Source organism: Aplidium turbinatum, chromosome 15 (assembly GCF_918807975.1).
Source record: "Aplidium turbinatum chromosome 15, kaAplTurb1.1, whole genome shotgun sequence".
In the NCBI taxonomy this organism is placed as follows: Eukaryota; Metazoa; Chordata; class Ascidiacea; order Aplousobranchia; family Polyclinidae; genus Aplidium; species Aplidium turbinatum.
Window position 1 is genome coordinate 17,461,437 of NC_137486.1, and position 12,075 is coordinate 17,473,511.

At 36.3% G+C, this 12,075-nt stretch overlaps 1 protein-coding gene across 1 annotated transcript; it reads right to left on the reverse strand.

The window, feature by feature from the left end:
* Positions 1-17: 17 nt before the first annotated feature.
* On the reverse strand, positions 18-8,075 carry LOC145784605 (KRR1 small subunit processome component homolog). Its single transcript, XM_082596465.1, has 8 exons — positions 7,878-8,075; positions 6,984-7,118; positions 6,386-6,595; positions 2,679-2,797; positions 2,323-2,425; positions 2,025-2,111; positions 1,684-1,827; positions 18-1,360 (listed from the first exon to the last, which is right to left on the reverse strand). Exons 1-8 carry the CDS (start codon positions 8,055-8,057, stop codon positions 1,325-1,327), a joined length of 1,014 nt encoding a protein of 337 aa, XP_082452591.1. The 5' UTR covers positions 8,058-8,075; the 3' UTR covers positions 18-1,324.
* Between the last annotated feature and the right edge of the window lie 4,000 nt (positions 8,076-12,075).

Consider the following 12,075-nt stretch of genomic DNA (forward strand, 5'->3'; position numbering starts at 1 on the left):
GAGCGGGAACCGCGCAAACAAAATTCTAAGATGGTTAGAATAGAACTGAAACAAAAAAATAGCAAAAATAAAATTGTCAAAAAATAGTGGTTACTTTCGAACTTTGCAAAAAGAACTCTTCGACGCGTATAGCCGTGTAAGTCCACTGATTACTGATTTATGACAGGTCTGTGCTAAAATGCTTGGTAAGTTTGTTTGATCAGGTAGGCTACTATTTAACAACAGCTTTAACAGAATGATGGTGCGAATAAGCTTAAACACGTAGTCGTAGGCTATATGATGAGACAGGTATAAAAAGTTAATTAGGGTTTGAAAAATGAAAGTAATAATTTTTTAAAAATTAAATATTTAGACAAGATAAAACTTTATTTCAAATGGAAAGGGAAGCAAAACACATTATGTCGTTTTATGTCAGATTCGGCAAGTCCATACTCTTGATTTTTGTAACCTCACAACGTACCATACAGTTTAAACATGATTTTATTTAGTTTTTGCAGTAAGCAAACGTTCAAGTATTACGTAACGCCTTCGAGGGGGGGGGGTTATGCAAAGCGTTACGTTAGCGTCACATCGGGGGGAGGGGTTCAAGCAAAACGTTACGTAACGCTTTCGAGTATGGAATGGTAGTTTTTTGTGCTGAATTCGTAGTGAAAAAGCGTTACATGGGGGAGGGGGGGGATTGAAAAAAGCGTTACGTTGGCGTTACATGGGGGAGGGGGGGGTCAAAAATTCGGAAAAAAGGCGTTACGTAATATTTGAACGTTCCCTATTAACCGGAAAAAGTACAATTCGTTAATTGATATTTCAAAAAAACAAACCACACATTGTATTGCTGATTGTAAATGTAGGCCATCTGGCTGCTTGCGATCAGTCTAAATGACATTAGTTCAATACCAGTCGGGAGAGCTCCACTTTGAGAGTCGCGCTCACTGAATTTTAAAACTAAAGCAATTGTTCAACACATAGAGATCTTCAAGAAATTCCGACACGAAACCGGAAGTGACTCAACACTCAGGCGAAACTGTTTTGTAAGTGACCGCGCGTTTGGTGCCAACACGTGTCTTGCCTTATATCGCATTCGGCAAGCAGACACGACTGCCACTTTTGCAGTTTCGCCTACGAGGCAAAAGTACGGCGACTTTTGTACAAATAATAATGAATAGGATCACGCCGGCCAAGGGATAAAAACACCACATTTTGACAGTCCACCGTTCTCTTATTTTCAGTTCATAGAATGACAAATTTAACCGTCGCTGAAAAGGCAGGCCGAAAGTGCTTTGTGGAGCCAGACACCCAGCAATCTCCGTCTTTGTGTCGTGCAAGGTTACGTCTTCTTCGGCTTTGTTTTCATTGAGAGTTTCTGTTGAAAGAGTACATCAATGTTCACTGATCTGCATTGACGTAAAAACCACGAAAGTTTATGTAAATAGTCTGCAAAGGCCGTCAACGTTTATAGACAAAGCAACTTCACGGTTTAAGATATTTCAGTAACGTATGTTTCCACACGATGGTTTAACTATTGAAATACTAACCTTTATAGGCGGATTTTGCGAATGGAGTAGGTAGGCTAATCTTTTGTGAACACACTCTATCAGAAATTGTCAGAAAAAAAAAATTCCCAGACAGATGAAGCTGAAACAAGGCTTCAAGTGTAAAAGTTATTCAAACGTTGCTTTTAAACACCTTTGCATTTTTAACTTTTCGTTTCAAGGAAACCATGTCAACTTCTTCAGTTTTCGCGACGGCGTCTTCCTTTTTCATTGATTTTTCTTTAGGAGGAATCAGGGACTTTAATCTCTTCGCGCGCTGCTTTTGTTCATTTTCAGCCTTGGAAACAAAAAGAACAATTAAGAAGAAACTGCTACTTATGGGATCAAGAAATAAATTTGTTGTTATCTGGGACCAAATTCAGAATCGCAATCAAATGTGTTCAGTGATTGGTGAATTGTTACATAATCTAGTTTAGTGTGTGCACTGCCAGCATAAACTATCACTAAGACTCGTCAGTCGCCATATTAACTTACCTGACTGGCTCTTTGCTCTTGCAGTCTCTTCTTTTTTCTTTGGTGTTCCTTTAAGAAGTATTCTCCGCTTGCGATTTCTTTATCAATCTGTACAAAGTACAAAACCAAGGCATGAGTGGACAAGACATTTTTGGTACCGGTACTGTAGTTTGATAATGTCACATAACTAAAGTAATGATACTGGTCTCAATTTTTGGAGTATCTACTGCATGCTGTTTTCACGTAAAAATGATGTTTTGTACCATTGGTCTCAAATGCAACAAGCCATGATAACCAAGTTAAAACAACATGATATGACCTTAGACTCTGGCTGCGGTGGTGGGAAAGGCGAGTAAGGTTTCTTTTTCTTGATAACTTTTTTCTTAGATTTCGTGTTGTTTCTTTTGAACTTTGGTAAAAACCTTGGAAATATTATGAGCTGTAAGTTGAACGGTGTGAAAAACAACATTTGTCTAAAACAGTAGTGACAAGAAAATGAAAGCATGGTTTGTAATTTTTGGTGCATTAGTTAACACACTTGATGAATAGTAAGAACACAGCAAACCTGCAAATATTAGACAACACAGATAATGCTGCCTTGAGAAGAAAAACAATCGAAATCCGTCAAACGACAGATTTTGCTGTCTAAAATGAACAACATTGCAAACTCATCACCTATCCCAAGACTCATTCTTTAGTTTGGGATCCTTGGCAAGTTCTCTTTTAATCATCAGTGACTTTATGTTGTATACGGGATGAATATTTTTCATCGTGTCCAAAACAATTCGCCGAACCTAGACAAGAGGTTACAAAAAATCAAGTCGAGTAAACCCGTACACTAAAAACATGCTTACTTAATATCATACTTACTATATAACCGAAAAATCAGACAATCTTGCACTGCCAATGAGAATGGTAACTTTGAGAGCATTTTTTGAAACCATGGGCCGAGAAAGGAGTAGATGCAAGCCATAGATTGTTTTTGAAACAAATTAACGATTACAATACAAAACATCTTATTTCTTAATCGTTGAAAATCAATCATACACAACACAGTACTGCACCTCAAGGCAAAACATTGACAAACTTCGCACATACATGTATTATTTAGCTTTTTTGTCGTATTGTATTGTGCCACTGTCATCACGTGATTTTACCACAGGCTTAAGCTAAACCAATTATGGAACAACATTTCACCAGCATCTGACATGATATTTAGTCGCGGACACTCACGCGTCCTCATACGCTACACGATTTCGGCACTACAGTATTCGCTAAATTCAATGTAGTTAATTGGGTGCTTCCTACGTGGTTGTGACAGCATAGTAAAATTAGGCCTAACAACCAGGGTTTTAGAGCTGGCACAAAAATGAAACTGCTCCAGTTCCGAGCTCTCTTCTATCAGAGTATAGCTCCAGAGCTCTTTCACACCACTGCTCCAGCTCCATTGCCGCATTTTCTCGAACAATATACGACTTCATTAATAGTCGCCCTTGATCAACTGAACTGAACTGAACTGATCACCCCACATTTAAAGTCTCACGAAATAGCAGACCCACAAGAATTAATTATCTAATAATTAAAAATACCAGCCAACAAGTATCAATTTTGAAATGGGTTGCAGTTAAATGCTCCAGCTCCTTTTGAAAATGCAAAGCTCAGAGCTCCGGCTCCAAAGCTCTGCTAACAACAACACCATCTACATTGCTACTGTCATTAATTAGGGGTAGGCAGTAAAAATGAAGGTATTCAGATTTTGCATAGGACTCTTTTTTAAACAATAATATGATATGACAATGCAAAATCAGCAAAAAAATTTGAACTTTAGGCGTTTTTGGCGGTTAGCACCACAAAAAACTGAAAATTGCATTTTCGGATTGTGAATTTAACAAAATATTACAATTTTCCGGAATAAGTGGTTTTCAAATGTATAATATATATATACTGCATAAAATTGTCATTTTTTTATGCAAATAGCTTTGTGAAGATGGAATAATAACTCAAGACTAATTTGGAATTTTATTAGTAAAAGAAAAGTCCAAAAAACACAAAAAAATGGTGAAAAATCATCAATTTTTTATGATAAAGTGTTCAGGAAAGGACAGGCCTATTGCAAAGTCTTGGACACTAGAAAAGATACAGTAGAAGAATGGTGGGGTATAAAATGGTGAAGCTTTCAAGGTTAATGCATTTAATGGACTTCTTAAACCGAGGGGAGGACATTTCTGGGGGGAGGGGGTATGAAATAAGGATTTGAGTAACTGATTCCAGAGTCATGCCGCTGAGGGAAAATACCTAAACGAATTTTATTAAATACATTTAGTAGGCTACTATGATTATGTTAATCTTGTTACTAATACTATAATTGTTTTTTTCAGATGACAGAAAATAATACAATATTTGTGCTAGGGGATGTACTTCCCAAAAATTATGATGCAGCAATTGCTATATTTAGTGTTGCCTAAAAACTGAAATCAGAGAAGATGACGCTTTGCATCAGGTTATATGTTACTGCTTTGATAAAAACATGGACAAAAGCATTCGGAAAAGATTACATCATTGACCGGAAATGCATCATGGAGAAAGTTCAAAAGGTCATAACCCACAACCACAATCATGTTTATGCCGAACACAACCGCACAAAACCAAAAAAGATAGGAATGGCTTTCGTGAAAAAGAGTATTCGGCATCTCCACAAATCCTGGAAAAAATGTTATTGATGTTCAATTGTTCATAAAGAATTGCAAGACGTATACACTACAGTACCAACCAATGGTCTTCTTGAATAGGGAAATGGACGATTTAACAAGCGACGAAAAGGCTTTTTATATCGACCAACTGGGGTATCAAGTCATGCGCATCAGTGAAGAAATTGAGTATGGCATAGAAAAGGAATCAGAACTAGCTGAACAACAGGCAATCATTGAACAAGATAGGATTGAAGAACAATACATGCAAATTGAAGACGAAACCAACCTATCGAATACATTAAGTGATCAACTGATTGGTTGTCATTGTATTTCACATGTGCCCCGGCCGATTAGCACTGATATTCAGTTGATCACTTAATGTATTCAATAGGTCGGTTTCGTCTTCAATTTGCATGTATTGTTCTTCAATCCTATCTTGTTCAATGATTGCCGGTTGTTCAGCTACTTCTGATTCCTTTTCTATGCCATACTCAATTTCTTCACTGATGCGCATGACTTGATACCCCAGTTGGTCGATATAAAAAGCCTTTTAGTCGCTTGTTAAATCATCCATATTCTTCCCTATTTCAAGAAGACCATTGGTTGGTACTGTATACGTCTTGCGATTCTTTATGAACAATTGAACATCAATAACATTTTTCTCCAGGATATGTGGGAGATGCCGAATACTCTTTTTCACGAAAGCCATTCCTATCTTTTTTGGTTTTGTGCGGTTGTGTTCGGCATAAACATGATTGTGGTAGTGGGTTATGACCTTTTGAACTTTCTCCATGATGCATTTCCGGTCAATGATGTAATCTTTTCCGAATGCTTTTGTCCATGTTTTTATCAAAGCAGTAACATATAACCTGATGCAAAGCGTCATCTTCTCTGATTTCAGTTTTTAGGCAACACTAAATATATCAATTGCTGCATCATAATTTTTGGGAAGTACATCCCCTAGCACAAATATTGTATTATTTTCTGTCATCTGAAAAAAACAATTATAGTATTAGTAACAAGATTAACATAATCATAGTAGCCTACTAAATGTATTTAATAAAATTCGTTTAGGTATTTTCCCTCAGCGGCATGACTCTGGAATCAGTTACTCAAATCCTTATTTCATACCCCCTCCCCCCAGGAATGTCCTCCCCTCGGTTTAAGAAGTCCATTAAATGCATTAACCTCAAAAGTTTCACCATTTTATATCTCACCATTCTTCTACTGTATCTCTTCTAGTGTCCAAGGCTTTGCAATAGGCCTGTCCTTTCCTGAACACTTTATCATAAAAAATTGATGCTTTTTCACCATTTTTTTGTGTTTTTTGGACTTTTCTTTGACTAATAAAATTCCAAATTAGTCTTGAGTTATTATTCCATCTTCACAGAGCCCATTTGCATAAAAAAATGACAATTTTATGCAGTATTGTACATTTGAAAACCACTTATTCCAGAAAATTGTGATTTTTTGTTAAATTCACAATCCGAAAACGCAATTTTCAGTTTTTTGTGGTGCTAACCGCCAAAAACGCCTAAAGTTCAAATTTTTTTGCTGATTCTGCATTGTCATATCATATTATTGTTTAAAAAAGAGTCCTATGCAAAATCCGAAGTTAGTGGCTAAAATCCACCCTGTACTGCCTACCCCTACATTAATGCAAGCTATCGTTTATGCAATGCAAAGTCTTACATCTTTCAATCCACTGTGTGGTCCTATTGCGGTGGCTGTGTTTCCTTGTACTAAAATATAACACCCAGTCAATAGCTCCAATGCCTTCAAAGTAGTTCCGTTTGGACCAATCAGACGCTGCCTCCGCTTCACAAATTTCTCTTTATTTCGAACCAATGTTCCAATTTTTACAACGTCGCTAAACGTTTTGTCATCAAAAACACGAATAGCCTGCAATGGAACAGTGGTGAGCAAAATAATAGATGTTGCTTTTGCATGTAAAAAAGCTTGATTACAATTGTGATTACTTGCCCATTCCGCAATTACATACACAATATTCTGAGTAATTAGCAATAACATCAAAATGGGTGAATAATTATAGATGATTAGATAATTTAATTTCAAATTGATTCACAACTCAGTTAAAATGATAAACAATTGACAAGTCAAACTGAACTATGGTTTAAAAATGTGCAAGTGCCACGAAATCTCTTGAAATGAAATCTACTGTATTTGGAGGAAGATTATTGGTACATATAAAAACCACCGTTAGTCTTTATACAAGTTTTTAAATTTAACCATTGCCCAGATTAGTGATATTAGCCAAGTCATCATCTACCTGGTCATAAGGTACACTTCTTGCAAGCAGTTTTATCAAGTCTCTAGCATTAATAATTGAATATGGATCCCATGTTTTCCGGCTGGTCTTGACACACATTGAACCTTCAATCAAATCTAAGCTTCCTTCAATATTCTACCAAACAAAAACAAAAAAATCAATAGCAGACACAGTACATGAATATGACCATTGACCATTCCAGCTCCTTTAATTTAGACATAAATAAATTTCTACATGCATATTGATTATTAACATATATAAACAGCAGTGATGTAAGCCTTGTTAGAAGTTTATGAAAGTACAGTCAAATACTGTATTCCCAGAATAATTTACATAAATACTAGTACGAATGGGATCATAGACATGTTCAATCAACATGCAATATGTATGTCCATGAAACATAACACTGCCAATATAGTAGGGCTCAAGTACACGGTGCACAATTTAAATAAATACATAACTTGACTTGTCACATCAATGAGCAACACGCATTTAACTATCACACCAAAATTTTCCTCTCATCAACCATATTTTAGATTGAGCGATGTTGTTCCAATACTAAGCTTATCATATGATTTTTGCCATAAAGCAAATTTGGTTCCTATACTTCATTTCAAGCATTAAGGGATCATGAGAACATAAGGTGCTCAGCCTTTGGCTCAGATGAGAGTAGAAAAACAAGTTTTTAGTCTTGACTAACTTTTTATCGGCAACTATGCTCACCCAATTTATTACACCTTAGACAAAGGTAAGGGACATTTTTCAACAACCAGCTTAAGACATGCATTGAACAGGATCGTATGATAAAAAAGCAAGTGCTTATTGTTGCGCTAATTCAATGCTGCATAATGCAGTACCAGTAGTAAAACTATTGAAGTAACTCCTAAGACTTACATAATCTTTCAAAAAGTTTTTAACGAGAGGCCAACATTCTTGTAAATACTGTTCTCGATATTTTGGAAACAAAACAGCAAAAGAGCTTTCCTCCAACATCCCATGTTTATTATCTTCTTTGGTAAATGGTGTCTCTTTCCAATCATCAGGAACAATCAATAAATCTTCTTTTTCAGTCATTATTACAATATTACAAGTAGGCCTATAATACAAAGTACACTAATAAATCAAAATGAATACAGCAACAAATATAACCTTGAGCAGTCATTTTGTAACTTTTTGCTGTCTGGGAATGAAATTATTACCACCGCTTTCTCATGTTTTAGTTTCACAGAGATTCTACAAGATTAATTAACCCTGTTTATGGCAGATGTTGTTTTCACTATGATAGTCAAAAATGGATGCAACCTAATTCGTACCATGAACAATTCGTACCGTCAGTTCGTACCTTGAAAAGATCGACAGAAAAAATTAAAAAAAGCCGTAGTCGCTGATCGCAGTTTCTGCAAACATTTTAAAATTTTCCGCAAACAAACAAAAACTCTTAGAATCATTACCAGAAATTTTAAAATGTTTGCGGAAACTCCGATCAACCCTAACACTTTTAAAATGTTTGCTGAAACCCCGGTCAACTTTAGCTCTAACCCTTTTAAAATGTTTGCGGAAACTGCGATCAGCGACTTCGGCAAACTCTTAGGATCATGACCGAAAATTTTAAAATGTTTGCGGAAACTGCGATCGGCAACTTTGGCTTTGTTCTATTTTTTCTCTCACTCTTTTTAGTGTGTTTGTTTGTGGAAACACCCTAACCCTTTTAAAATGTTTGCGGAAACTCTGATCAACCTTAACCCTCCTTTTAAAATGTTTGCGGAAACAGCGATCTGCGACTAGGGCAAACTCTTAGGATCATTACCGGAAATTATAAAATGTTTGCGGAAACTGAGGAAAAACAAAAACTACGATCAGCGATGTTCTATTTTTTTTTCTCTCGATCTTTTCAGTTTGTTTGTTTGCGGATACCGATTCAATTCAATTTATTTTTTTATCAGAAAATAACAGCAATGATAAAGTTACTAACAGGGTCATTCCATATCAACTCAGCCACCCATGTATATGGCACCTCTCAGATTTTGCTGAAAAGTTGTCATACTATACCTTACATTACCTTAGGCTACCAAACGAAAGAATCCTAAGTTTTAGATCAATATCTCAAACGGTTTTCCCATAGCGGCCATTTGAATTTCAGGCGCTACCCTCGTTTTTGACTTGGGGGGGTAGCAAATAGCAATTTCAGCCATTTTCAGAGCCCCATAACTTTTATTGTAATTGTGGTAGAAGACTAAAAGTTGCTGTGCTAGTTCATTATCAACTATACTACACAATTCAATAGTAACAAACAACATCTCTTGATGCATAAGTGTTAGGTGGGTCATCAAAATCCTGTTTTTTTACCCCGTATAAGTGATTTTTTCAATTTTCAAATGCTTCTTCTACCACCCAAACCAATCAAAATATTTCTCTAAAACCTAATTATTTGTAATATTTGGAAACTTTTCTTCTGCCAACTTGAATTTGGGAGTTGTGGTGCCATTAACAGAGATCTTATAAGGGTCTGAAAACCCTATCAGGCAGAAATGGCCCTTTTTTACCCCTATGTTTAGAGCCCCGAATGACTGCGTGGGCATTTTATGGTCATGCTGAAATTTATACCAGACAAACACATCCATTTATTCTTTCATTTCATGAAATAAAATCTTTGAGTATCAAACTCCTTCACTATAAATTTTATGTTTTTAAAATGTAACATTTTGGTCATTTTTGGCAAATAATCTCAAGTCCTTAAAGTAGGTCAGAGAAAATTCAACAATGATTTATCATGAAAACAGTGAAAATAAGTAGGTACTATGCTTAGTGATCATAAACATTGGAATGCTGACATTGTTGACCATTAATTTATGTTCAAAATGATGCTTTTACCTCTTCTCACCCATGAAAAAGTACCCACCTGCAATCAATAAGCTATTATGTAGAGATAAAATTGTAGGAAAATGATCAAGTCGTGTTCAAAAAATAAATTGATTTCAGTTTGCACTATAATTCTGCATTATGCAAAATGCTTCGGAATGGCTCGTTTTGGCTAGTCTGATTCGGCTAGTTCCCTATTCGGGTACAGTCTTTCTCGGCTAGTTCCCTATCCGCCAAATTTTTTGAAAATTCAACCATAATCCTTCTGTAATCCAACAAAATCCTTCCGTAAATCTAACAAACCAGTCGAAAAAGACTGCAGCCAAATCGGACTAGCCAAATCGGACTAGCCGAATAGTAGCAGACCCAAAATGCTTAGCTCAAATCAATATTCCAATTGTGCGGTTGTTGGTACACCACTCTCACCAAGCAGTGCACAATGCTTAGGGATCTGTCGGAATGGCCCGTTTCGGCGAGTCCGATTCGACTAGTTCGATTCGGCGAGTTCCCTATTCGGCGAGAGCCTTTTTCGGCGAGTGCCCTATTCGGCGAGTTTTTGAAATTTTTAAAAGGAAATTATCGGGTACCGTAGCCTAATTACAACTGCCGTTTTTACATCGTTTTAACGTCGCTAAACGTTGAAATCGTGCAGAAAGGAATAAAAATAAAATGTTTGAACTATTAAATTAAAATTCGTCATGTCAGTTCAGTTGTTTTTATTTTTGACCATCATATCAAAAACAATACACGTCAACATAGCAAAGGCAGAAGCGACAAAACGCGAGTGTTAAAACGTGCTTGAATTCGTCATGTCAGTTCAGTTATTTTTGACCATCATATCAAAAACAATACACGTCAACATAGCAGAGGTAGAAGCGACAAAACGCGAACGATAAAACGTGCTTGAATTCGTCATGTCAGTTCAGTTGTTTTTATTTCTGATCATGATATCAAAAACAATTCACGTCAACATAGCAAAGGTGTAGAAAAAGGTAGAAGCGACAAAACGCGAACGTTAAAACGTGCTTGTGACCGAAGTAAGTTACTGAGTTGAAAGAAATTTGGCAAGGTTGCATCACCTTCAGAAAAATTTAAGATATGAAGGAAAAATAAAACGAAGAAAATGTTACAAAAAAAATAATGTTTATGTCTATAAGTTAGTACTTTTGAATAGTTAAAACCATAGGCGCCTAACTATTTTTTTGGCCGTGGGGGCGAAAGCGTGTTTCATCAGCAGCAAGGTAATTTCGGCGAAATGTCACGCAGATGGATGACGTAATTATGTCGTCACACTAGGATTGCTTTTATTGCCACACTCGGAGTTATCGCTACGTTCGACCTACCGTTAATTATTATAAACAAAGCTCGACCAAAACACATGCTATGCGTCTGCTAGCGGTTGATGGACTGCCACTCCTTAACACTTTAGCTGCCAGCGTTTTGAAAAAGTGAGAGGAGTTCTCCTTTTTCTCTTGTTGCCATGGTAATGAAAAAATGGGTTGCCAAACTGTTGAAACGCACTTTGAAATTTTGGAGCAAATCGGTGTTGCAATTGATCGTCGAAATGACCATTGCATTTACAAGCGCGCCAGTCAGCAAAACAGTTTTTTTTGCATTGAATCAACCTGTTCAGACGTGAAATCAATGTAAAAAAAAATAATAGGCCGAGTGATTCAACGTATTCAAACATTGAATCAATGTAAATACGAACTGTTAGGCTAATTCGGTTCTTTGAACAAATCGAATGGCTTTTGTAAATATTTCTCAGTTGCAACCTATACCTGGTCAGCAAAAGTTCCTTTTTTACACGATTTCAACGTCTGGCGACGTTGAAACGATGTAAAAATGACAATTTTTGCTGGCCGATAGCTAGGCTACTGTACGGTACCGAAGTTTAACTTAACCAATTAGGCGATTGCAAACATATTTCCTTTCGATGAAACCTATAGGCTACCACGCTTGGTTTGCCTTTACATTACATTCATAAGTTTTGTTGACATCATAGCATAGTCAATTAGTCATGGCCTATATTCATAAGAAAATGCTTGCTTGGATTTTTTTAGCGACTAGGGTTAGATAGCCTACCGTACAGGACTTCTAGCTAGTACCAGTAAGCAGTCTAGTCTAGTGACTCTAAATGAATAGGTATATTAGTCTAAACCTTAAAAAATAATAGAATATTTCAATTACCTTGCTGCATAAAAACTAAGCTCTTTTACATGACCTATGTGCA

What these genes read in the sequence shown, in the direction of transcription:
- LOC145784605 (XM_082596465.1), bottom strand. Translation starts at nt 8,057, where the DNA reads ATGACTGAAAAAGAAGATTTATTGATTGTTCCTGATGATTGGAAAGAG. An exon ending in AAGAGCAAAGAGCCAGTCAG is followed by an intron (nt 1,828 to 2,024) that starts GTAAGTTAATAT and finishes TTTGTTTCCAAG; the next exon opens with GCTGAAAATGAACAAAAGCA. An exon ending in GAAAAGTTAAAAATGCAAAG is followed by an intron (nt 1,361 to 1,683) that starts GTGTTTAAAAGC and finishes CTCTTTCAACAG; the next exon opens with AAACTCTCAATGAAAACAAA.